Source organism: Mus caroli, chromosome 10 (assembly GCF_900094665.2).
Source record: "Mus caroli chromosome 10, CAROLI_EIJ_v1.1, whole genome shotgun sequence".
NCBI lineage: Eukaryota > Metazoa > Chordata > Mammalia > Rodentia > Muridae > Mus > Mus caroli.
The window spans coordinates 108,018,233-108,044,302 of NC_034579.1; the positions used below are offsets into that span (position 1 = coordinate 108,018,233).

Below are 26,070 nucleotides of genomic sequence, written 5' to 3' on the forward strand. Positions count from 1 at the left end.
GCCAGTTGTGCCAGCACCATTTGTTGAAAATGCTGTCTTTTTTCCACTGGATGGTTTTAGCTCCCTTGTCAAAGATCAAGTGACTATAGGTGTGTGGGTTCATCTCTGGGTCTTCGATTCTATTCCATTGGTCTACTTGTCTGTCGCTATACCAGTACCATGCAGTTTTTATCACAATTGCTCTGTAGTACAGCTTTAGGTCAGGCATTTGTGAGGCTATGCTGGTGCCTGGCAAACACAGAAGTGGATGCTCACTGTTAGCTATTGGATGGAACACAGGGCCCCCAATGGAGAAGCTAGAGAAAGTACCCAAGGAGCTAAAAGGATCTGCAACCCTATAGGTCGAACAACATTATGAACTAACCAGTACCCCCCGAGCTTGTGTCTCTAGCTGCATATGTAGAAGAAGATGGCCTAGTCAGCCATCATTGGGAAGAGAGGCCCCTTGATCTTGCAAACTTTATATGCCTCAGTATAGGGGAACGGCAGGGCCAAGAAGTGGGAGTTGGTGGGTAGGGGAGTGGGGAGGGGGGTATGGGGAACTTTTGAGATAGCATTTGAAATGTAAATGAAGAAAATACCTAATTAAAATATTTAAAAAAAAAAAAGAAGGAAAAAAAAAAGACTTTCTGTATTTATAAACCTATAAACATCCGTATATAAATTCAATATAAAAATTTGAAACTAAGTCCTAATGTTATGCAAATTTATATAAAACAAGACATGAAAGGACAGTTCAGGAGTACTAAACCTGGATTCCATTCTCATCAACCATGTGACACTGGACAAGCCATTCCTATTAATGCTTCTGTTTTCTCATGTGTAAAACCAACTGTGAGTTGAGACAGGCCAGGCAGGTGTGTACAGCAGCCTTCGATAATTTTAGATTTGATTTTTACCACAGGGGTCAGGTATCCCAGAACTAAGTCTAATGGTCTTAGTACTAAAACTGTGCCAAGCATCTCTTTTTAGTTATTCCCAGGTAAATATTCTATTTTCAAATTCAAAAACTTCCCACTTAAAATCCCTTAACTAAAGTAAACAGCTCGGCATGGTGGTGCACATCAGAGCTCAGGAGGCAGAGGCAGGAGACTCTCAGCGTTCAAAACCAGCCGGGTCTCCATAGCAAGCTCAGGATAGCCAAGACTACACAGACCCTGGGGTAGCAGGGAATATGCACATTAAAGCTAACCATAATTATCTCCAGGTAGCAAAAACAAATTTTTATTTTCTTTTTGGTCACCTACAGTTTCTAATTTTTGACAATAAGCACAACATCACTTTCTCAGGGAATAAAAACTAGGTCTTTTAAAATAAGGAAATAATCTTTCCGTCATTCACATTTGGAATGACAGCAGCACATCAGTACTTAAATACGCAAAGGTAAACGAACAGGCCTGCTAGACTACACATAAATGTATACTGCCCACAGTTTCCAATCCGGGTTTCTTTTGAGCCCCAATATCGATGCTATCACATATGGAAACCTACCGATCAGACTTCTGTAGTCTCTCAGGCGTGAGTTTCTCTTCTCCTGGGCCTCACTGACAGACTTCCACTGCAGTTTCATCCTGAAGTACTCATCACTGTAGGAGACAGCAGACACCAGGACGCCATTGAACCTTGTGTCTGTGACACTGCTTACTTGAGTTGTGTATACATAGTATATCAGAGTATCTATGACGGTGGCAGTAAGTTTACAAACATGACAGTGAAGTGTTTAGTTAGACACACGTGAAAACAGGAAAACAGATGGGATCAACTTCAGCTGCTAGCATCTTAGGTATACCTTCATACACTTCAATTCTTGAAATGATTTCTAAACTTATTCTACTTATTAAATATTTGAGTCAGTAAAGCTCTTGAATAAATATAAACAAGAATTCAAATAACCTTTTAAACCCAACGCTAAAAGTTGTTTTCCTGTTTTGTTACTAGACCTTTGATATACACATAGTGCTTGAAAATAGTTTAAAATCAAAGGTAAGACATAAAAACACCTGGGAAGTTAGTTATATTTCTCTACAAGAATAAGAAATAGACGCTTTCTTTTATGTGACCATTGTATGAGCACATGAAAATAACTTATAGCTAATATAAACAGCAAATACACATATAACCCAATTCTACAATTTCATAAATTATAAAACCAACAGAAATGAGTACTATACCTTATATCTAAATAGTTGTCTTTATGCAAAGCTAGCACAGAAAACTTAGACATTTTACCATGTTTACAGAGTCACAAACATAGCTATAACAAGATCCTTCTAAATAAGTGTTTCTGGCTTGAAATAATTACATTGCTTCTAATTTTTAAATTGAAACAATGAAATCTAATTGTCCTCCCGTTTCCTGCTGGTCTACTCCAAATCTTTCCATAAAAACTTAATTTGTATGGGTGGGTTACTTGAGTTTCTCTGGTAAAAATACAAAAGCATCATATACTTACGTTTTTTGTTTTTGTAATTGAGTTCTTTCCTCTTTGGTACTATCCCAAGGAAAATAACCCAGGAGAAATTTCCATGCTTGCTTTCTTAATGAATGACTAAGACCCTAAAGAAAGTATTCATATTAATCACATTAGTTAAAAACACATAAACAAACAAAAAACAATACTCTAAGTTCACAAAACTTGACTATAAATAAAGAGGAAACTTACTACCTAAGTTTTCTATTTCTAAATAATTCAGTGAATACTGTCTTGTTTCTTGTTCTAGACCCTGACAATGTTAGTAGTTGCCAAACTGCCAAAAGCATACAGCAGACTGCACGGTGGACAGAGGCTGAGGAGGAGGAAGGCCAACCTTACTGGGTAGACAATGCTACTCTTAGAAGGCTCCTCATGGAACCCGCACAACAAAACCAGAACACTCATCTTCCCTAGATGTATGGACATCTGCAAACTCAGCACTCGGCACTGTAAGCTCCCCACTCTTCCACTTAACACAGCATTTTATTATATCTTTCATTAAAGAAAGGAGAGTCAACTCTTCGTGCAAAAGCAAGCAAGCAGCCCAGCTCTGACACAATCAGAAGCACAGGTGGTCCCCACCCCTCTGAATATCTTTTGCTTCATGCTTTCCACAGCTACGANTCTTCCTTCAGAGTCAAGGCTTTTGTTCCATTCTTCCAGGGACACTGGCTCCCGCCTTTGCACAACAGGTCGCTCTCCCAAATCAATCTAGAACAGGAGGAGAAATAAAGAGTACTTCTCACACATCTGTACATGAAATCAAGGCGTAAGTGAAAGCTAAGACACCGTTCCTCAGGCAGGAGCGTTACTGCTCCTCCAGCCTTCCTTCCTTGTCCAGTTAGTTTTAAGTTAAGGGCCTTTATTAGGCAGCGTCACACACATTTCCCCTCTATAGAACAAATTCAGAGACTGCACTGATTGAAACTATTTGTCATTACATCTTCAATTACATAGTAAAAATCATTCGGCGTCAATTCTACGAAACCCTCAAATCAAATGGTATATTATTAAGAAGAGATAGAGTATATAATTATTCCACTATCACACTCTAAAATTAGCTTTTCTTACAAACTGAGGTTTGCAATTCTCAAAACTGATTCATGACACATTCGTCCCACTTGGCAGTTTCTACTGTTTTTATTTGATTAATAGATGGTGGTGATTTTAAGATACTATTTAAAGATAAAGCCTTTAATTACGTACCACAACTTACAAATTTACAATTTTATAATTATGAGCAAGCCTCAAGTTGCAGCAAGCTCAGAAGCCTTGCTGAACATTATATAAAGATTTGCTTTCTTTCAAGGCCCAACCCCATCTTAGAGACTTAGAGGCGAACCAGAGCCCTAAGTCCTGTCACGCTGCCTCTGGCCCTACACAGAAATGGGCAAATTACAAACAAACCTAACAGGCGACAGGCAAACTCGGCATTCCTTTTACTGTTCTGCACTCCACAAAACAACTACCAGAAAGCCATCACAGAAGAAGAGGCGTTCATATGAGAACAAGTCAGCAAAGCGAGCTACTCTGAGTGGGCTGCAGAAACCAGCTGTGAAAAGGGAGCTGTCTTCTGTAGTACTCACTATGCATTCTTCTGCTACAAGGTTGAGAACTAGGTTACTTTAATCTCCACTCACTCTAGTGATGACTTCAAACCCTGGTTCTTCTTGCTGGTTTATCTTGAGACCTGGGATAGCATCACTAAGAAAATCCGCCATTTCTGAAGGTGGTCGTTGATGTGTAGAGGGATCGCTGCCTCGCAAACTGTCAAAAATGTAGTTTGTAACTTTGGAAAATCCTACCATGGTTGCTGTATAAGGATCCTTTTTAATTTTCTAGGTAGTAGAAAAAAATATTAGCATTAGTTATTTAAAAAATAAGAAACAAATTATCCTGTAAGTGGCAAACAGCAAAGCTTCTAAAGGGAGGGAAATCAGAGCTAAAACAGAGTCTTCTATGATTATCTTAGGGTTTTTTTCTAGAAAGAAATTTTAAATTTAAACCATTTAGTTAAAATAGCGTAATAGACGACAAATCAATGCTACTGATTGAATTGCTGATCAGCAAATGCTCTGCAGGCCTCAGTCAATCTGCATACAGAATGCACACAGGGCTTACTCTCCAGTGGTGAATGGCCCACAACAGCTTTCTTCTGTCTAGCAGGCCTGCCTTCAAAAAAAAAAAAAAAAAAAAAAAAAGAAAAAAGAAAAAGAAAAAATACAGATATGTATTTCTTAAAGTGTGCACTACCACACTAACACAAAATATTTGATAGATAAATTTAAAAGCTCAGTTTGTTTAGGTAAGAGCTGATATTTTAATTGATCTAAATTAGCTGCTTACATCAAAAAACATGTCTAGGGCAGAGCTGTCCTGAAAACAGCAAAGTCTTCTTAATGTCTAGTCCTAGGGTTGTTCCTAACGCCTGCTAAGACAGCTGTTTATTAAATCACTCCTCAGAAGAACACTTTCTTAAGGAGAAGATCCTCTTGACCTACTTGTTTCTCAACTCTCTGTTTATGTTGTTAATCTTTACATGGCCCAAGTCAAGACAAGGGGCCAGAATCCTAGCAAGCACTTTGGCATGTGCCACGGGGCTGAAGGGCTGACCACTTGCAGGGGCCCTGCACGGGTTCAGTGAGTGCTTTTGGTCAAAAGCAAGACTCTACCTAAACACATTTGGAAGAATCAGATACATCCTAATATCCACACTATCTACTGAGAAGTAAAACAAAAATTCAGATTGCTTTTTTTTCTAAACTAATCATTAAGTTGAAATATCCTACTCTGTGATCCTTCACATGAATCAAAAGCATAATTAAAATCTGCCTTATTTCAGCACTATGAAAAAGGAAAGACCTGGCTCAACAGTAATTATTACTCTGTAAGAGGCCTCAGTACTATGCCCTAAACATCACAGACGACACCTGCTCATTCTCTGGTCTGAAACCAGAGTCAAACTGACACACAGATAAAGACTACATCTAAGGACTATAACAACATACTTGTATTAAGCCATATGCTGGTTCATCAAGAAGATTTTCAAAAGACTGTGAGAGACTCTTATTCTGACAATTGACAAGAAGTGTTCTACTATCTTGTGGTGACCTGTAAATAGAAATGGAGATTTTTAGAAATTACTACCACAATATTTCAATTATCTCCTGAATAACTAGTGCATTTAAAAAAAAAAAAAAAAAACTCTAGCTCCAGAAGTTTCTTAGTAAAAAAAATTCCCTATTAGCAAATACCTAGAACTATAAAAAAAAACCTTCATGAAACAGGAAATATTAAACTTGTGTTTGTGTGTTGAGACAAGTTTCTCTGTGTAGCCTCAGCTGTCCTGGAATGCACTGTGTAGACCAGGCTGGCCTAGAACTCAAGAGATCCACCTGCATCTGCCTCCCAAGTGCTAGAATTAAAGACATGCACCACTTAACTTATTGTGTGTGCATTCTGCTTACATGTATGTATGTAGGACGCATGTGTACCTGGTACCAAGAACTGTATTAAAGGTGGTTGTGAGTGGTAAGGGTGGGTTCTGGGAACTGAGCTTGGTTCTTCTGTGAGAATCGCAATTTCTCTTAACTACTGAGCCATCTCTCCAATCAAAATATTACATCTTAAAATGGAATGTAACAAACATATTTTTATGATTTTATTCTAGGGAAAGTCAAGATATTTATGTTACAGTGAAACTGAATCCTTAGATAAAATTTACAACAGTAAAGTCTACAATATATATGTCTTTGTTATAAAAAAACAAATGAAACCAAATTGTAGGATTCAAGTATGTGATATATACAAAATAAGAAACACATTTTGAAATGGTTTCCAAATTTTCTCCCCAGCTTTTAAGTAATACAGTACAAAATGTTTAAAAATTCAGGATATGAAGGTTCTTTGATAATGATGCTAAACATAGCTATACATGCATACATTAAAAAGTGTTTACACACACATACATACATATATATTTTCAGTGACCATACAGTTCTAGTTTTCTTATTAAAAGTTGAAAAACAGGTCTCTTTCCACACTCCTTAGTAACCAGAGTACACACTGTGCTTTTTTCACAGAATCAGACAAGCTAACCAGTCTTTTTCTATTGTTTTATGACCTAGTAAGTTAGCTGTAATAAATCTATAAATGTTCTATGGTTAAAATAAAAACTAAATGTTTTCTGCTGCAATACACATCTAGTTTATTACAAATGTTGAGATAAGATCTTCAATAACAGCTATCTCATCTTGATTCTAACATAACAGGATAAAGCAGAAATGCTACAAGGGATATGAAATCCAAAACAGGAGCTTTTCCCAACCTGGGTATGAGCAACACTGGTTCCCTGAGAGACCATAGAAGCTAGTACACAGTGTGTTTGGGGTGGGGGTGGTCTTAGGCAGCTAGGATGAGGGCCTTAAGCCCAAGCCCACAGTGACACATCTACTCCAACCAGGTCACATCTACTCCAACAGGTCCCCACCTCCTAACAGTGCCACTCCCTGGGTCAAGCATATATAAACCATCACAGGGGCACAATTAAAACATATCACACTTTCATTCATTATGTCTTTCTGAAACTAGCATCAGAGTGACCCCCTTAACCTGACCACAGGAGATGCAAGTGCATTACAAACCAGCAGCCACAATATCTTCATTTTTTAATACTGTACACTCCCTGACGGATATTGCAGGTCCTCCTTGGGGAAATGCTGAAGAAATGTAAGGCTCAACTACCCTGAAGGAAGTCATCAAAGTGTTAGAAAACACAGTGACCGAGGGAGAGAGCACTCTCAGGCAGCTTCACTAGGAAGGACTGGCTTTCAGAACATGCTTATAACTGCCAAGTTATCACACTGATTTAATCTCAAAGTATGTGTTCTGGGAAGCTAATCTCTCATGCTAAAAAAGATGTTAAAACTTAATGCCATACTAAAATGAACTTTAAGTGATGTTAGCACCAGCAACTGTAACACTGCCTGCAAAAAGTTAAAGGGAAAAAATTGCAATAGTAAGAATATCACCTAAAAATTCGAGGTGCTTCCCAGCTCCAACATGAGCCAACAGACTTAGAAACCATATTGAACAACGTCTGTGCATGGGTCTGACCCAGAAGCTACTTTGTACTGTTACTGTCCCACTAATGAAATACAGTAACAGCACTGCAGCCAACAGCAACTGAGACTCAACGAAAAGAAAAAGTCAATGCAGAGACGGGGAGAGACAGGAGACAGGGCTCAGCTATTAGGAGCACTGCCTGCTCGTCTAAAGAGCCTGCGGTTGAGTCTCAGAATCCACAAGGAGGCTAGCAATAGTCTGCAACTCCAGTCCAGGGGATCTGATGCCCTCTTCTGGCCTCCACAGGCACCAGGCAAGAACATGATATACACACATACATGCAGACAAAACACCTATACACATAGACTATTTTTAAATCAATGTTACAGAATATTCACAGTGACAAACTTTATATATAGTAACTAACCTTGGGAATAGTTAGTGTGATATGATAAAACGGCCATTTTTGCTTTTTTAGAAAAAGTTTCTACTGTTTAGATATTCATGTAGTAATGTGGGGGGAAAAAAAAACCACTGCCTGTATTAGAAAATAATTCAATAGAATTAAAATGCTTCCCACACATTCTAACAAAAACTTGAGTTTCCAGGAAAGTTTTTGTGGTTACATGTTGGTAATATGGTGATTTCTTCTTCGTATCTGCAGTTCAACAACTACATTCTTTTCTTCAAGTGAATACAGAGCTTTAAATGATAATAAATAAAAGCTTACTATATCAATGCAACATTGGTTATCTAAAATAGAAAATCATTTAATAAATAGTAAGCACCAAGAAGCTAGAAAACCTGAAATGGCAAAGAATGCACCGCTGGCCTCCCTCCATCTTTCTGGCTCTATAGCCCAGTCTGTCCCAAGACCACTGGCCTCCATCTTTCTAGCTCTATAGCCCAGTCTGTTCCAAGACCACTGGCCTCCATCTTTCTAGCTCTATAGCCCAGTCTGTCTCAAGACCACTGGCCTCCATCTTTCTAGCTTTATAGCCAAGTCTGCCCCAAGACCACTGGCCTCCATCTTTCTAGCTCTATAGCCCAGTCTGTCCCAAGACCACTGGCCTCCATCTTTCTAGCTCTATAACCCAGTCTGTCCCAAGACCACTGGCCTCCATCTTTCTAGCTTTATAGCCCAGTCTGTCCCAAGACCACTGGCCTCCATCTTTCTAGCTTTATAGCCCAGTCTGTCCCAAGACCACTGGCCTCCATCTTTCTAGCTCTATAGCCCAGTCTGCCCCAAGACCACTGGCCTCCATCTTTCTAGCTCTATAGCCCAGTCTGCCCCAAGACCACTGGCCTCCATCTTTCTAGCTCTATAACCCAGTCTGTCCCAAGACCACTGGCCTCCATCTTTCTGGCTCTATAGCCCAGTCTGTCCCAAGAGCGCTAGCATTCTCTGCTCACCCACTTCAAGACCCTGCTCAGTGAGAGGGAAACAATACTTAAGGAGTCAATGCCATTAGGATGAGATGTCAGTCTTGTTTGTCAAGTTACTACAACTTGGAATCACATAGGAGACAAAACAGGCTTGTGGGGGTTATCTGTGACTATCTGCATAGGTCTAACTGAGTTGGGAAGACATCCTAAATATGGATAGTTGATCAAATGTATGAATTTTTATATTGGTAACTATTTGGAAAATCTTTTTGTGCTACTTATATTCACTGTATATTCACATCTATAAAGTATGATGTAATTCAAAATAATTTGTAGCAGGAAAGCAGTATCTATTACAACTGAAATGTTATTATTTATTTCATTGATGCTGATATGATAATTAATGTTGGCTGTAAACATGACACTATCTAGAATGACCTAAGAGGCAAGCCTCTAGGTACAGCAGTGAGGGTGGGAAGGGCAGGACACTGCATTGGGCTTGGGGGGGGGGGGGCTGGACTGAACAGAAAGGAGACGGAGCTGAGTGCAGAGGCAATGTTAGCAGCTGCCCAAGCTTCAGCTCCCATGTCTTCTGCACATGGCTGACTGGAATCCCTTTCTCCTTCCTCACGTCCCTTTGTCTAATACTCTGTCACAGCAATGGGGAAAGCAAACAAAGCAGATGGTCTCTACAATGCTACACAATCCACAAAAGCAGAAGCCATGCTTCTTGTGACCACGGCTACTTTTCCATCCAGTGCTTCATCGAAGACACTGTGTTCATAGCTACCCATTTTCAAAAAGAAGCACTTCTTAAGAAACTCTCCTCCTGGGGGAGACCTGCCTGGGAGAAAAGGAGAATACAATGCATGGCTGCTGTAACACTCTCTAGGCCTCTCCTCGGTCGTGGATCTTCTTACCAAAGAGAATGTGCTTCTCCTGTGCCCAATATACAGCCAGTGAGCTGGCTCACATGGAAGTATGAGGTGAGCACCAACCATGCTGGCATAAACTACAGTGCCACGTACTTCCATCTCCCTGACAACAGCACCTTCGCTCCACCTTTCCTCCCTGTTTACATACTGCCTACATAACATGACCACAACACACTCAATTGCTTAAGTGTATTAGTCAGGATTCTCTAGAGTCACAGAACTAGTGTGTCTCTATATAGTAAAGGAATTTGTCTGTAGTCCAAGTATCTAGCAGTCGCTTAGTCCCACAAGGAAAGCAGTCAAAGAAAGAATGAATCCTCCTCCTTCCAAAGCCCTTATGTAGTTCTCCAGCAGAAGGTGTGGCCAAAATTAAAGGTAGGTGCCACCAAGCCTGGATCTGGGACTTGCTTTGTCCCAGATGATCTTGAACTCAGAGATCTCCTTGCCTTACTCTCCTGGGATGCATAGCCACTATGCCTCAAGATCTCCATGCGAAGACCCAGGTCAGAAACTTGTATCGCTCAGCCTCAAGATCAGGATCCTCAAGATCAGGACCACAGGCGAGCCTTCCAATTCTGGACTGACTTCATTCTGGATATAGTCAAGCTGACAGCCAGGAATGAATAGCCACTAAACTCATCTAGTATAAAAACATCCTATGACCTGACATTTTACCAATCTCCCATTTCTCTTTGAAATTATACAGAAATATTTTTGTAATACTCTTTCAAAAGTATATATCAAACATAATTATCATTTATTCATTCAACTTTAATTGGACATCTATATTATACTGGGTATTATGGGTAGGAACAAGGAAAAAAATGAAAACAAGATACCATCTCTAGCCTTCTGAAGTTTACTTTTCTAGAGTAGAACACACAAAAAAATAAAGCAATACCTTGGGGTTTCACTGCTATCATAAAACTCCACGAACACAGCCGGGTGTGGTGGCGCACGCCTTTAATCCCAGCACTCGGGAGGCAGAGACAGGCGGATTTCTGAGTTCGAGGCTAGCCTGGTCTACAAAGTGAGCTCCAGGACAGCCAGAGCTATAAAGAGAAACCCTGTCTCGAAAAAACCAAAAAAAAAAAAAAAAAAAAACTCCACGAACACAAGCAACTTGGAGGGGAGAGAAAAGTCAGAGCAGATCTGGAAGCAGGAGCTGTGCTGCTCACTGGCTTGCTCCACCTCTTTGGCTCAGCCCAGGGGTGGCACTGCCCACAGTGAGCTGGACCTTCTCACATCAATCAAGAGAATGAACTACAAGCTTGCTCATATGCCTATCTGTTGGGGCATTTTTTCAACTGAGGGTCCTTCTTCCAAAACGACACTACTTTGTGTCACGTGTACATAAAACTAGCCATCACAAAAGACAAAATTATCCTCTTCAGTAGCATGAGAAAAGCAATCAGGACATGAAACAGGGAGGAGGAGAGACAGAATGAGCATTAGTGGGAGAGGAAGAATTCAGGAAAGTCACTCTGGGAAAGCAGTAACTTGAGACCTTAGAAACTAAACAGGAGATTTCTCTGAACAGGACCAATAGCATATACAAATGACCAAAGAACAAGAAAAAGTTTAGGTGCTTTCAGGAACTCAGAAACCATGTGGCTCAAATAAAGGACACTATGCCATGTGATGAAGTTTAATGTATGAACACAACAGTAACCCAAACACTTGGGAGGTAAAAGTAGGAAGATCAAACGTTTAAGGCTAGCCTCTGCTATGTATCAAGCTCAAGGCTAGCGTGGGTTACATTAAGACCCTATCTCAAACAAAACAAAACACACACACACACACACACACACAGTGGGGAAGAGGGGAGCGGGGGAGGGGAGGGCTTGTGTGCTATGCCGAGGCCCAGTTTCACCAACCACAGAAGTGTAGCACTGAGGAATCCTTCAAATTCCAACAACCTCCAAATGTTTTTCTAAGAGCACTTTGACCTCTTCTCTGTACACAGTGCAGGACATTGTGTTAGTCTGGCACATTTAAAACAAAGTGCTTAATTAAAGCTAAGTCTACCTCTGAGCCATACACACTGGTGCATAGCTATAAACCCAGCACTCTGGAAGCTGAGAAAGGACCAACCTAGGCTACAGAGCAAGGGCCTGTCTCAAAAGCAAGCTAAGCCTACACCTCCAACGCCTGACTCATGCAGAGTGGAGAGGGGCCTGCTACAAATCCACTGATAAACTCTATTGTACCTGTCAGTATCCTAGTGCAGGACCTTAACTCATGCAGATGGCAGCACAACCTGCTAAGACGGCTGCACGACCCTTCTTGACCCTGCCCGCCATTTACTCACGAGGGCCTTGTCTGTTACTCTGCAGCCTCTCTCCCTGCTCCAAACTTCTGAGTCTGTCATGCTGACCATCGCTGAGATTGTGGCATGGTCTATTCTTCTCTCCAACTAAAACCTCCTTCCTTACCAAATCTCTCTATTCCTTCATGCTAAGGGTTCAAGCATCTTCAGGACTGTCTTGGACCTGCCTATTCTTGAGTCTTTGCTCGCTCACCGACCTCTCTGTATGTTAGATAAAGCTCCCCGTCACAGCCTCACACTTCCTTTATCTGATCTTTACTGTTGTCACTCACTTGTCACTTCACTCATGACATCCCATCTCAGAGGCCCACGCCTGCTTCATTCACAACTGAGTATCTATCCAGTGATCAGGGCAGTCTTTTCTGAGTTACACCCCAAGTGCTTGATGAGAACAAGAGCAAGAGAGGGACTGTGTGCCAGACAGGCAGGGACTAGAGGAGACAGAGCGTTCACAAAGTGAGAGGGCCTTGTTTTCCAACTTACATTTGTTTATTTGTTTGCTTTTCAAGACAGGGTTTCTCTGTGTAGCCCTGGCTGTCCTGGAACTCAATCTGTAGACCAGGCTGGCCTCGAACTCAGAAATCCACCTGCCTCTGCCTCCCAAGTGCTGGGATAAAAGGTGTGTGCCACCACTGCCTGGCCAACTTAAATTTTATAAAAGGAAGAAGAATTGCTTGACTTAAAAGTTCCAATCTTACATATAAACTGTGTATTTAAAATAAAAATAAAGGTAAATTAAGAAAACACAATTCATAATTACTGAAGCATCGTTATTAAATTACATTTCCCTTAGAAAACAAATAAGCAAACAAACATAAAGAACATATTGGGACAACACGATGGATCGGTGTAAAGGCCCCTGTTGCCAACCTAGATGGCCTGCATTCAATCCCAAGGACTCACACGGTAGAAGGGGAGAACCAACAACCTAGGTATGAATGCCACAGCATAAATGCATCCACAAGCACGACAATATGTAAATGGTATTTTAAAATGGAAAAAGCTAATGAACTGATAAGAAGTTTTAGGTTCAAAATACTAAATGTTATTCAATCACTAACACAGAAACTAAGTTGCTGACACCCCTGTGTGCGCTCACACCCATGTCCCCTCAGGTCACTGATGCTCATGACAAGTATTACTTTAACACTCCTGCTTAAATAAGTAGAAAATGATTGGGTACTTACTCACACAATACCACATATTTCTCAAGAGATTCGATCAGCAGTTTGCTGTCTCCTTGATGGAAGTGCAGGGCAGGCANCATGACGTCATCCTTCAGACAGAAGACCAGGTACGACCAGCCCATGCCCTCCTTGCTCTGCTTGACTGACTTCAGGTCTGCCAAGCTGAACAGGAACGACCATTTGCTTTTCCCGTTCCTATGGCCTGGAGCATCTTAAAAACAAGAAGATGGGGCAAAATATCTTTCTTTCTTCATCTTTTTAATAGGTCCTGAGAGTGTTCATCACCTTTGCTCAGCAGTTACCTGTCTAACCCAGGGACACACTGTACACTCATATTACTACAGTTTTCACCTACAGGAGAAGTGGCCACATAACATTTCTTAAAGAGAACTACTTTTAAAATGAGCTATCCTATGATAAACAAATTCAAATACACTATGCAATATACAGTAAAATGGGTTGAAGGAAGACAGGATCTCATGTCTTTCAAGCTAGCATCAAACTCACTATGCAGTGAAGATGCCTTCAACATCTGATCCACTTGCCTCCAACTCTGGAGAGCTAAAATTACAAGCATGGGCCACAGCAAATGCCCAGCTTACTTGGTGCTGAGGATTAAACTCCGGACACTGGACACTGTGCACACCAGATAGGCACTCCACCAGTGAAACCACATAACCATTCCACTAAATTAAATTTCTACTAGATTAAGAATGCAATTCAAACCACAGTGACGTAAAACGCAGCACTTTCTCAATTTGTAGTGAATGTGCAGAAGGTGAAAATCATCCAAACTGTTAGTAAGCAACTTACGGGTTACGGTTGAAAGAAATCATAAAACTATTTTAAAGCATTTTCTTACTAGAAGTAAATACTTATAATGTCTAATGTTACTTTGCTTTCATAATTTAGTTCAGGAGTGTAATGTGTCTCTGAAATCTAAAAGAAAAACAATATACTTTTTAAAGTGTTATTTCATTAGATAGATCAGTCTTATTATTCAAGACCTTTATGAATTCTATCTCACTGGTCATACACAGAATAATGCTTACAAGACTTGCTCAGAAGATTAACTGGTGCTGACCCACATGTACGTCACCTTCGTATGGAATTAGAGATATCACGGTCCCATCGTCTCCCGTAACATTTCCTAACAGGTACCACTTGAGAGCTATCATAAGGCTACGGTAACTATCTGCATGCACTGACCTGCATGGCCTCCAGCCTGGTTTGAATGGTGAACAGTATCTCAGGCTAATGTTAGATTAAGTGCCAAATCCACCTGCTGCTGCTTCAATAGCACAAAGCTCAGAAAGCACAAGCTCGCTGGACATCGAGAACATTTCTCAAAATTAAGACTTCCCTCATCTCTCACCTGTGTGTACACACCTGAACTGTCTAGAAAGAATACATGCTACTCTATTAGCAAAAGTAGAACAATTTTCATAAAGCAGCAGCAATGACAAATTAAATATTAGAGGAACAACACATACAATTATACTCAACTACATTGAACTGAAGCTGCAATAAACTTCACACACAGGATGAAGAGATGGCTCAGCAGGAAAGAGCACTGACTGCTCTTCAGAAGGTCCTGAGTTCAAATCCCAGCAACCACATGGTGGCTCACAAGCACCCGTAATGAGATCTGACACCCTCTTCTGGTGTGTCTGAAGACAGCTACAGTGTACTTATTTATAATAATAAATAAATCTTTGGGTCTGAGCTAGCGGAGTTGACCAGAGCAAGTTGGGCTGGCGGCCAGAGCAAGCAGGGTTGACTGGAGTGAGCAGGGTTGACTGGAGTGAGCATTAGTCCTAAATTCAATTCCCAACAACCACAGGAAGGCTCACAACCATCTGTACGGCTACAGCTACAGTGTACTCATATACATAAAATAAAGAAATCTTAAAACAAAACAAAAAAAAACTTCAAAAACAATGTTGCATAGGACATGAGTTTGTGCATTTTAGGAGCAAACATTTTATACAGATTTTTTTTCCCTTACTGAAAGATATTACATGTAGTATAAAAAGGGAGGCATTTCACATATTCCCCTATTTAAAGCCCTGACAACTACTACAAGTTCGCGTCGACCAGTCTCTCCATTAAGATACAAGCTTAGGAAGAACAGCCACTTACATGAAATGTTAAGAATGCCTCATAAAAATACTGAGGAAATGCAACTTTTATAGATGATTTCCTTAGGCCAGGCAGCACAGGCCTTCACACAAGCAGGAAGATCTCTGAGAGTTCAAGGCCAACTGATCTACACATCAGGTTCTGGGGAAGCCAGGGCAATGCACGAGTTAGGGGAAGGCTGTCCAAATAAAAATAAAAATAAGGGGAGAGGGGAAGTGCCTTTCTTATTTCCAGGTACATCTCAAGTGGCTAGAACACATGAGGTAGTCAAAAGCATGCTCAATAAATGCAAGCACAATCTGCACTATGTCAGCGTAAAAGCAGGTTGCAAGGAACTCTGCAGTCAACAGCTAACGCGACAGAAATGGCTACAGGAAGAAACGTAAAGAGCTAATTCAGAACACCCTTTCCGTTAAGGCAGCAGTTAAAAAGAAACTAGTTTCCATGACCATGTGCAGCCCCTCCAACACATTAGTCAGGGATAGTGAACAGCCAAGTGTACAATGAAGCAGCTCACTAAGTCTCTATGTCTTCACCATCCCATCAACAATTTGACAATCTATTGGGCTGGAACTCTAGACACAGAAGTTTGTTCTTCTGGAAGTCAGTCATTTCAATACACTAATCTTAGAAAAGCAAACAATTTGAAATATAATGTTCAGTGTTTTTACAAAAACCAAGTAAATGAGGCTTTCATCATGCACTTTTTAAAAGTGTGCTCTAAGTTTTCTTTGTACATCCTGGGAAGGGGGAGTACACAGTAAAAAGTGTAAACGCTAAGTGGAAAAAGAATCAAATAAAAACGCCAAACTCATATAAAGTATTAAAATGTTTCATAAAATGTTTCAAGGAATTCAATTTCTTACAAGTTACCTTCTTAGCTACAGCGTCATATCTTATGTCTTTAGTGTCAGCACTGGGAACGCTGAGGCAGGAGGATCTCCAGGGCACCAGGCCAGCCCGGGCTACATAATGAGACCCTAGCTCAAGGTGGAAAAAAATAGAAAGGAAAAGAAGCTGTTTCCTTAGGACGACTAGACAAGAGGCCGCGAAAGAGGTCAAAGCCTACAGACACATGGCAGTGCCACAGCAGGACTGTCTGCGTGATTAAACGCACTGGTAAGCCACTTCCTTGCTGGGAGGTGGTGGCACATGCCTTTGACTTAACAAGCAATCGTAAATACATTGGTCATATCACATGTGAGCTACTTAGATGATATTTAGTATAATACATGAATTCTGTGGAATATGTGCTATTTTTTTGACATAGTATGTGCAATATCAAATTATCTTGGTTCTTTTCTTGTGAACACATAGTAAATACAGATTTAAATATACAAAGGTGAATAGCAACTGAACATATGGAAGACACAGGAATGAGCTACAAAACAAATCGTCAGAGTCAGAAATGTCCAGTTTAATAGTGTACTCCGTCTCCCCTGCTGCCTCAGGGTGAAATAACATCATTTTTAAATACTAGATTAAGGAAAGCATGTATTGAGTACTTTGCTTTGAGACTCCAGGCTGCCCTTGAACTCAGGCTCCTCCTGCCTCAGCCTCCAGTGCTGAGCTCAGATGTGCAGTTATCACCCAGAGTTTATGAAAGTTATTTTTTAAGTGTTTCTTACTTTGCTATTAGTAATTAAAAAATAGAATGAGTATTTTTAAATCCTCTTTTGCAGTCACAACAACAAAACAAAAAATAAAAATAGGACAGAACTAGTTATTATGCACACACATTAAAGAATCAGATCACCCTCGTGGTTGAGGAATATTAAAGCATTTCTTTGCACATCTGTTCAGTTTAGACCTCAAAGATGTCATTCATACCTCCATTTGTATGTGGCTTCTTCTTAAACGATACTGTAGTAACCATGTCCCACTCTGCCTCATAACTGCTCTGGTGGTCCGACCCCCGATGAGCTCTTTCCTTTGGAGCCTGAGTCCACTCTACGACTGAGCTGGAGTCCTGAAACAACAACATTAATGTGTAAGTCTGAAGCTAGTAGATGCCAATGTGTAGCACCGGAGCCCCCATGAGTGACAGGCAGGCAACAGGACACCAGCCAGCTCTCCTCCTTGCTCTCTTGCTTCCCCCCTCTTTGCAGTCAGGGCTGCCAATCAACACGTACAAGCCACAGGGGTTCTGAAGGGCTCTGGCTCTCACTCGATTTCACCTCATTTCCTCACTGACCTGTTATGTATGCAGCTGTGATGTCTGAACATGGTGGCCATCTTAGGACAAGAGAAGGGAAGTGAAAGGTAAAGAGCATCCAACTCTCAGAGTGAGGTTTGTGGAAAGTAACTAACTGTAGGGATTTATTTAGGGCAAAATTAATTACGTATTTTCTGACAATAAAAATTAGCTAAAAGCAACATTAATCTAAGATGTATAGCTATAACATATCTATATATACATAATTTAGATATAACATTTGTAATATAAATATACATGTATCATATACCAATGCATATGATTTGGGTTTTAAAGAAAACAAAACCAAACATCTACTTCTGTATAAAGAACAATATATGTAAGTTAAAGTGAACCTCTAAACCATGATAGGCAAAAGAGAAATACCCTGACTACAAAACAACACCTCCAAACTTCGTGCAAACAAATGGGAGCTAGTGAGATGTGAGCATGTAAAAGCCTCTTGCTGCCTGCCAAGCCTGTCCATTTGTGTTCAATTCCGGGAATGTGTACAGTCAAAGAACAGAACCGACTCCCACAGGTTGTCCTCTGACCTTCACATGCACACAGACAGACAGAGAACCACAAAGACACAATGAAGCACACACAAGACTAATGAAATGTAGAAAAAATAATAATAAACACATGTTCTGAACAAGGAAGTGAAAACCGAAAGGGACTCGAGAAAAGCCTCACTGCTGTCCCAGGGTTTGACTCCTAGTACCTACATGTCAGCGAAGCCATCTGTTTACTCCAGTTCCAAGGTGAACCACCACCCTCTTCTGGCCTCCCTGGGCACTAAGTACACAAGTACAGATGCCACCAAAACACCCATACACATACAAAAAGCAAGAAATTGATTTTAAAAAGGAAAAAAGTTTTAACACCAGGAGAAATGTTTTAAAAAGACTTTATTTTTGACTTATTTAATTTTGAAATATATCAAATATAAAAGAAAGTATGAGAAAATGGACTGTCTTCCACTGTTGGCAGTAGTACTTCCTAACAGTACCTGCAGGAGGGCAACATAGATGAACTCGTAAAAAGTAAAATACCCATCGATAGGAGGGTAAGGAATTAAGGGGGTGGGTGTTTAAGTCCTAGGCTAGAGCTTGAAGGCTGATACATACTAAACTTTACTTCTAGTTTATTTATACTCATGCATCACATAATGACTTTTAAGTAAACAACTAACCACTCTCTCTTTGCACACGCACGCACACACGCACTCGCACACACACACACAGAGCAATGATTCCAAAAGATTAGAGTGGAACTGAAAAATTACTGTTGTACAATGGCTTAGCAGAAGTCTAGTACTGTGGCACAAGGCACTGATCTCACTTACGATGATGCTAATGTAAATGCGTCTACCACATGCCGCCGGTCATGGAAAAGCACAACACAACAAACTATGGGCAGCATATCTGTGATACTGAAGATGGCTCCGTGCAATGCTTACACACTGACTAGATTTTTGTCATTAAGACTATACATATTCTACTTTTTTCTATATTTTTATATATTATACAATACAGCACTATGATCATACTCTGGATATCAAAAGGACTCATCAGGTGACTGATATGTACCACCCAGGTTAGTGTCGGTATATCCTATGATGTTCCTACAATGGTGCCATTATCTAAAAAAGCACATTTATGAGTTTGTCCCTACATTTAAAGAAAGCATGATTATTTAATCAACACACAAAAATAAATAAAATAAAGTTACAAAACTAAGTATAAAAATTTCAAATATACCATCAAAATTAACAGAGAAGGAAAGTATTCTAACATGCACAAGCCAGAGATGAAGCCTAGAAAGATATACTAACCAGGGAAGAGAAGGTTCTGAGCAAGGACATCTGCAGCGAAAGGTTTTGTTAAAGGGGGAGAAGGAGATTCTTAGGGTCAGGGTGAAACCACAAACCCATGAGGAGGAGACTATATGAAAAGGCAGTTACAGAACACAGTGGTCTCTTTATTATTCCAGGGCCTACACTTCAAAGGTCATTTTCAGAGAGCTACCATAAAGGTTTTGTTTGGCTGGGTTCTTTAGTTTTCTTTCCCTATGTGGTCCAGGCTGGCCTTGAACTCAAGAGACCCCTCTGCTAGTGCAGGGCTTAGAGGCACATACCATCCGGCCCCGTTCAGAATGCCCTCTCTTCATCCCCAACACTGGCCTCTCTACAGCACAGTCAGCAATGAGAATGAGGAGTGCTAAAGACCCACCTCAGAGTCATCCCATCCCACATGGCCCTCAACACCTACCCGCCCTACAAACACCTGCTAGTAAATAAGTATGAGCCTAAAACTACAAAGGCCTCTAAATACCAAGACAAGTGTATAAGCAAAAGGCCGGAGTCCAAAGCAAACATGGGAGTAGCAGGAGAAATCATGCAGAGCAATCAGATTATACACAATTTTTTTTTAAATCATCTTTATGTTGGGTGTACTGGCAACAAGTCTGTGATCCTAGCACTTGAGAAGCAGAAGTAGAAAGACCATGCAAGTTCAAGACCACCCTGGTCTACACAGCAAATGCTAGGCTGCTCAGGGCTACAGAGAGACTATCATGGAGCTGAAGGTACACATGACTAATGCTTAAACTCTCCAGAAACAAAATGTATATCATACCCGTGACAAGCACCATGCTCTCTATTTAAGGGGAAGGGAGAGTATTCAGAAAGGAAAGAGGTCTTGGAAAGTCAAAATGTAGTCGATGGCTCAGTGGTTAAGTGGCCCTAGATTCAATTCCCAGCCTCTACACTGTGGCTCACAGTTATCTATAACCCTACTCTCAGGGATTCAATGCCCTCTTCTGGACTTCATGGACACACCACACACATGTGCAGACACACCTACATACATTAAAAAATATATTAAAAAAACTAACAAATTTTCCTAAAGAATACTATAAACAAAAAGCAACAAAGAAGAAATAGGAAAGAAAGTTCTTAAAGATTACAGGACTTATCCAATGGCCTAAAAAGTTTCAGAATATAAGAAAACAGAAAATTGGGGGAGGGGGAAATTACCAAAAATTTCAAGAATATTTACCACAACTAAAAGAACAATTTACATATTTTAAAAGCACACCAAACATCTAGAAAAATGTTCACAAAGGCCTATTACCCAGAGTACCTTGAAGACTAGAAATAAAGATAATCATAAAAATTATATTAAAAAATACATTCTGAATCAAAACTGCACTAGATTCAACATCAATAAAGATGATAAAACAAGCTTAGAGATTAGAAACAATAAAGAAAATTAAACCTAGAGATCTAGAAAATTAAACTTTGCTACAGGCCATCAGCTTTGTAATACACCACAGCAGAAGGGGAAAGAGGGAGTGTTTACAAAACACTGAGACAGGTGACACTTAACAATACCAAAGTCCAGCCTGCAATCAGATCTCTGCCCATTCAAAAATCAGCATTCGTATAAGGCAGAGCCAATCTTTGCGCAGTGCATAGAAACGTTACGCCAACATTTATTGGCATGTGCGTGTGCATGCATGTGTGTGTGCATGAATCTTAGGTGGTAGAAAGGAGGGGGACACTGTGACCCCCACAGAAAACGGATCTACTGCAGGGAGAAGAGTACCAGCACAAAGTGGGCAGGGAGACGGGGTTTGTAGAAAGTTATGCAAGGCACGCTTTGCTGGAGTAGACAAATAGGTAAAGTTCAAGCAGACATGAGAAGGAACATTTCACTAAAGCAGACACAGGTAAAGGATGTTTTGCTAAAGCAATCACATGATACTAAGAAAGACCCAACAGATGGAGGATGATACTGGATGGTATTTGTATGCCTTGCCATTCATTTATGTTCATCCTTTGTCATGGCTTCATAGAAAAAAAAACCACACCCAAAAACTTCCTGTGGTGGTCTGATGGCTTCTTGCCGTTTCTGCAGACTCAGGCTGACAGACAGAGTGGTATCAGCTGGTACAGACTCAAATGGTGTTTTGCTGAGGCAAGACCTGTTATGGACAGGTGATGTTTGGAAAGAGTGTAAATAAGACCCAACAGACAGTGATGGGGGCTTGTGCGTAGCTAGCCTTGCAACTCGTTGGTCTCTCATCTTCACTGAGAACTCCTGGCGTCCCTGCTGGTCCTTCCTGGTCGACCTGCTAACTTGCCGATTGAGGTCTGGCTGGTACTGCTGGGGCAGGCCTCTGCTGCTGCTCTGTGTTTGCTATCCTGACACTACTGAACTGAACTGATGGCATATAGCCTGACAGTGCAGGTTAGGTTAGCTCCAAAGAACTTCCCGGCATCCTAATAACCGTTCTTTCCCACTACCTCTGGTGGGTGGTGGGCTAGAAGGAAGGGTAAAGTGTTTAAGAACCCTTATTAAAATAAAAGTAGGTTTTAAAAAACTTAAGCCTACACAGGTGAAGGCACTAGAGCAAGGTGGTATATAAGACACGTGTATGCCTACATACTTACATATACACACACAAAAAGAAAACATATATCATTCTCTGAGCAGTAGTTTATAAATACCTTTCCAGCGCACAGAATACTGGAAGAATCGAATGCATCATCCAACGGTCTCCAGTCTACTATTACTTCAGCATCCTACAGAAGGAAATCAGGAAATTTAGAATTCATCAAGAAAACTTGAGCATCCTGATGAGAGAAACCATGAATTATATTTATAATTCATCAATATACTATATATATTATGTATGTGTGTGTGTATACACACACAATGTATGGGGGGGCTTGGGTTTTTGGTTTTTTGTTTGTTTTTTTTTTTGGTTTTTCCAGACAGGGTTTCCTCTGTTTAGCCCTGGCTGTCCTGGAACTCACTTTGTAGACCAGGCTGGCCTCGAACTCAGAAATCCACCTCCCTCTGCCTCCCAAGTGCTAGGATTAAAGGTGTACCCTAACCACCACCCAGCTAATATACTATATTCTTAATCCATTTTTTACTTCTAAATGCAAAATAAAAATTTAGGTCCTTAAATATTAGTATTTTACACATGCTAACATTATCATTATTTAACAATCATGGAAATTTAATTCTAATTATTTCTCATTATGAAAATTTTGTATTACTATAAAGTTTGCATAACCCTTTTCTCTCTCTCGTGAGACAGGATATCTCAGGTGCCCAGGCTGTCCTGCAACTTGCTACAGACCAAGCTGACCTCAAAACCACTAGAATCCACCTGCCTCTGCCCCCCAAGTGCTAGGACTAAAGGTGTGTACCAACATGCCCAGCTTTATATACACATTTAAAATAATTCATGATTCTCATCACCCAAGGTATTTTGTATCTAGCATATCTCAATATTAAATTTACAACAATTATTCAACTATACACTATCTTATGAAGTGGGAAATTTCTGGTTTCTTTGAAAACTCAGTTGTGTCACGCGATGTTTCTCTGGAGCTGTCTTGTGGGAGGAGGTTTGGCTGAAGCAGACACAGGAGTGGATGTTTGGCTGCAGCAGACATGTGAGAGAGCTCACAATGCTTTGCTGGAGCAGACACTTGAGAGGGCTCTCTTGGTATTCCAACCAATTCTTCTCTCGGTGAAGCCTGTGCTCTACTGGACCCAGCCGATCAAGCCGCTGCTACTGATTCGTGTTGAGTGTTTGCTGTTGGACTGGACTGCTGATACCCCGACAATGAAGACTAGAATTGCCCCAAAAACTTCTAAATAAGTCCATAAGTTCCTTTTGCTATAAACCTTCTTTCTTTTTCCCCTACCTCTCAATGGGCTAGAAGAGAGGCTGAAGCACTCTAGAACCTAAATAAAGTAGGTTTAGAGAAAAATCTAAGCCAGTAATCTTACATATATAAAATTCAGACTCTTCTCCAAAGCCCTGAAGACAATCACCATCATAAATTATTATTATTACTATTATTATTATTATTATTATTATATTATTATTATTAAATAAATCATTTTACCAGAAACTCACCTTTTCTAAAACACGCAATATTCCTGAAATTAAGCTGTCTTGGTCATTTGCCTTTCCGCAAGATGAGTGAATATATACTCCTTCTTGTTCATATATAATCTGAAACAGCAAAAAACCAAGATCATCATGTGAGTTCCCTTTCACATGTGCATCATGCACATGCGTCGCCCTACTCAGAGCTGAAATGGCAGGCCCGCCTCCGTCTCCATGGGAGCTGGAGATCTGAAGGCACGTGTGCATGGCAAGTACTTTACTAAAGGAGCCCTAGCTCCCAGTCACACTTTTTATTTCAACATTTCTTAAAAGTAACTGAGATGTGTTCTTTCGTTTTGACTTTTTAAATGTTTTATTCATATGCATGTTTTGCTTACATGTAATGTCTAATCACCATTTGCAGGCCTGGTTCCTGTGGAGGCCAGAAGATGGCATCACATCCTATGGAACTTCGAGCCGTGTGGAAACTGGGGACTGAACTTGAGTCCTTCAGGAGAGCAGCCAGGGCTCTAACTGTCGAGTCATCTCTCTAATCCTCAAGGTATTTTCCTATAATACTGTTTAAGTGTCTGATTACCCCATATACAAATGTATCACAGGTTGACTGGACAAGAAGATTCGTGAATATGTACTTACAATGGATATTTTAGGAACAGGGCCAAATCCAACACAAAATTCTTCTGTTTCATATATGCCTTATATATACAGTCTGAAGGCTTAGAGTGCCGTGACTGCAGAGTGTCAGGTGAAGTTAAGGTGTGGGATTTTCTATTTCTAGTGTCGACTCAGAACTGAAAACATTTTAGATTTGAGAACATTACAGATTCTGAATTTTCAGATTAGAAATATTCAACCTGTATTAAAACACACCACACAGACTTCAGGGAGCTTCAAACATAAAAAAATTAGAAGGAAATTTGCTTCAATACACATGAATATTTCTTTTTCAGATTGGTTAAAAAAAAAAATCACATTTTCTTTTTTTTTTTTGCTGGAATACTGTATTAAGCTTTATTCTTTTTTTAACAACTTTTTTTATTAGATATTTTCTTCATTTACATTTCAAATGCTATCTTGAAAAGTCCCCTATACACTCCCCACTTCCTGCCCTGCTCCCCAACCCACGAACTCCCACTTCCTGGCCCTGGCATTCCCCACATTCTTATTCTTCTCTATAATGACGTTTAACTAAATGCTATGTGCCTACTGTATAAATCTATCTATTCCAGTCTGGAGCTGGGATAACCACCAGTGATATAATGCTTGCTAGCAGGCACAAAGCCCTGGGTTTATTTCTAGCCACACACAACACCAACAACAATATTTTAATATTTTAAGGAAAACACTGAGTTCAAACTAAAAATCTACATGAAAATATCCAAAAGATCAGCCAATAAGATATAAAGAACAGGTAGGTGCTTTCTCTGTACACCTATAGTGGCATGGTCTCACAAAAGATCATGCTGCTGTAGTTTTATAACACAGGCATAAACTTACAGAGAATAAGGCGGGAGATTTCCCCTGCCCCTATCTTCCACGGAACACACAGTCCCCCACCCACTGCTTTGTCCCATCCCCATCTCCAACAGCACTCTCTGACCAGGGAGGCAGTCTATCTACAGCTCCTCACCTCACTCTCCATTCCTCTAAAGTCAATCTTCTAGCTTCATCCCTAACTGTGGCAGACCTGCTGTGCCCTCTCCTCATTCTCTGCCCCCATTCCCAGGGGACTACGCAGATCCTGGTGGAACACCCTGCTTTCCTCTCTCCTGTGAACCCCATCAGCAGCTGCCACAGCTATTCCATTCCTATGTGTCAGCTCCCAGTACCCAGAAACACATTTTACCTGGAACCCCCAGTGCCCACACCCATCAGGACCCCAGAATAATCGCCTACCAGGCAACATACAACCACCACATTAAAGAGACAGGAAAACAAACAAAACAGAAACCAAGAAACAAGACATGCCACCCCCAAAGGCAAGACCAGACATTAGCACCTAAAATTATAATCTTCCCAATCCCAGATGCCGGGATAAAAACACAATCAGTAACAGCCAGGACAGTAGGCCTCCACTACAGCCCAGCAACCTTACCACAGCAGGCCCCTAGTATTCCAACATAGCTGAACCACAAGACAAATACCTTAAAGCAGCTTTTATGAGGAATAATTCCTTTAAAGAAATCTACAAAAACACAAACAGTAGACAAAATTAATCAAACCGTTCAAGACCTGAATATGGAAACAGACTCAATAAAGAAAACTCCATTGAAGGAAATCTGGAAATAAACACTTTAAGACCTCACAGGAACCACAGAGACAAGCCTTATCAACGGGAGAGACGAAGGCCAGAAGCTCGGGCACTGACAACACAGGACAAGAAACGGACACCTCAGTCAGAGCAAATGTTACATCTAGAA

The 26,070-nt window shown here is 40.5% G+C and overlaps 1 protein-coding gene across 2 annotated transcripts in view; it reads right to left on the bottom strand.

The window, feature by feature from the left end:
- The window catches only part of Tbc1d15 (TBC1 domain family member 15), a 56,606-nt gene that overhangs the window by 21,335 nt on the left and 9,201 nt on the right, over positions 1–26,070 (bottom strand). Inside the window, exons 2-11 of one of the 2 annotated variants that reach the window (XM_021173957.2) lie at positions 23,657–23,755; positions 22,227–22,301; positions 17,347–17,485; positions 13,375–13,585; positions 5,482–5,584; positions 4,595–4,645; positions 4,114–4,311; positions 3,056–3,184; positions 2,453–2,556; positions 1,492–1,586 (exon numbers count right to left, since the gene is read on the bottom strand). In XM_021173957.2, the coding sequence (XP_021029616.1) occupies positions 1,492–1,586; positions 2,453–2,556; positions 3,056–3,184; positions 4,114–4,311; positions 4,595–4,645; positions 5,482–5,584; positions 13,375–13,585; positions 17,347–17,485; positions 22,227–22,301; positions 23,657–23,755 (1,204 nt within the window). The remainder of the gene's footprint in view (positions 1–1,491; positions 1,587–2,452; positions 2,557–3,055; positions 3,185–4,113; positions 4,312–4,594; positions 4,646–5,481; positions 5,585–13,374; positions 13,586–17,346; positions 17,486–22,226; positions 22,302–23,656; positions 23,756–26,070) is intronic. The other variant, XM_021173958.2, reaches the window with a different exon arrangement.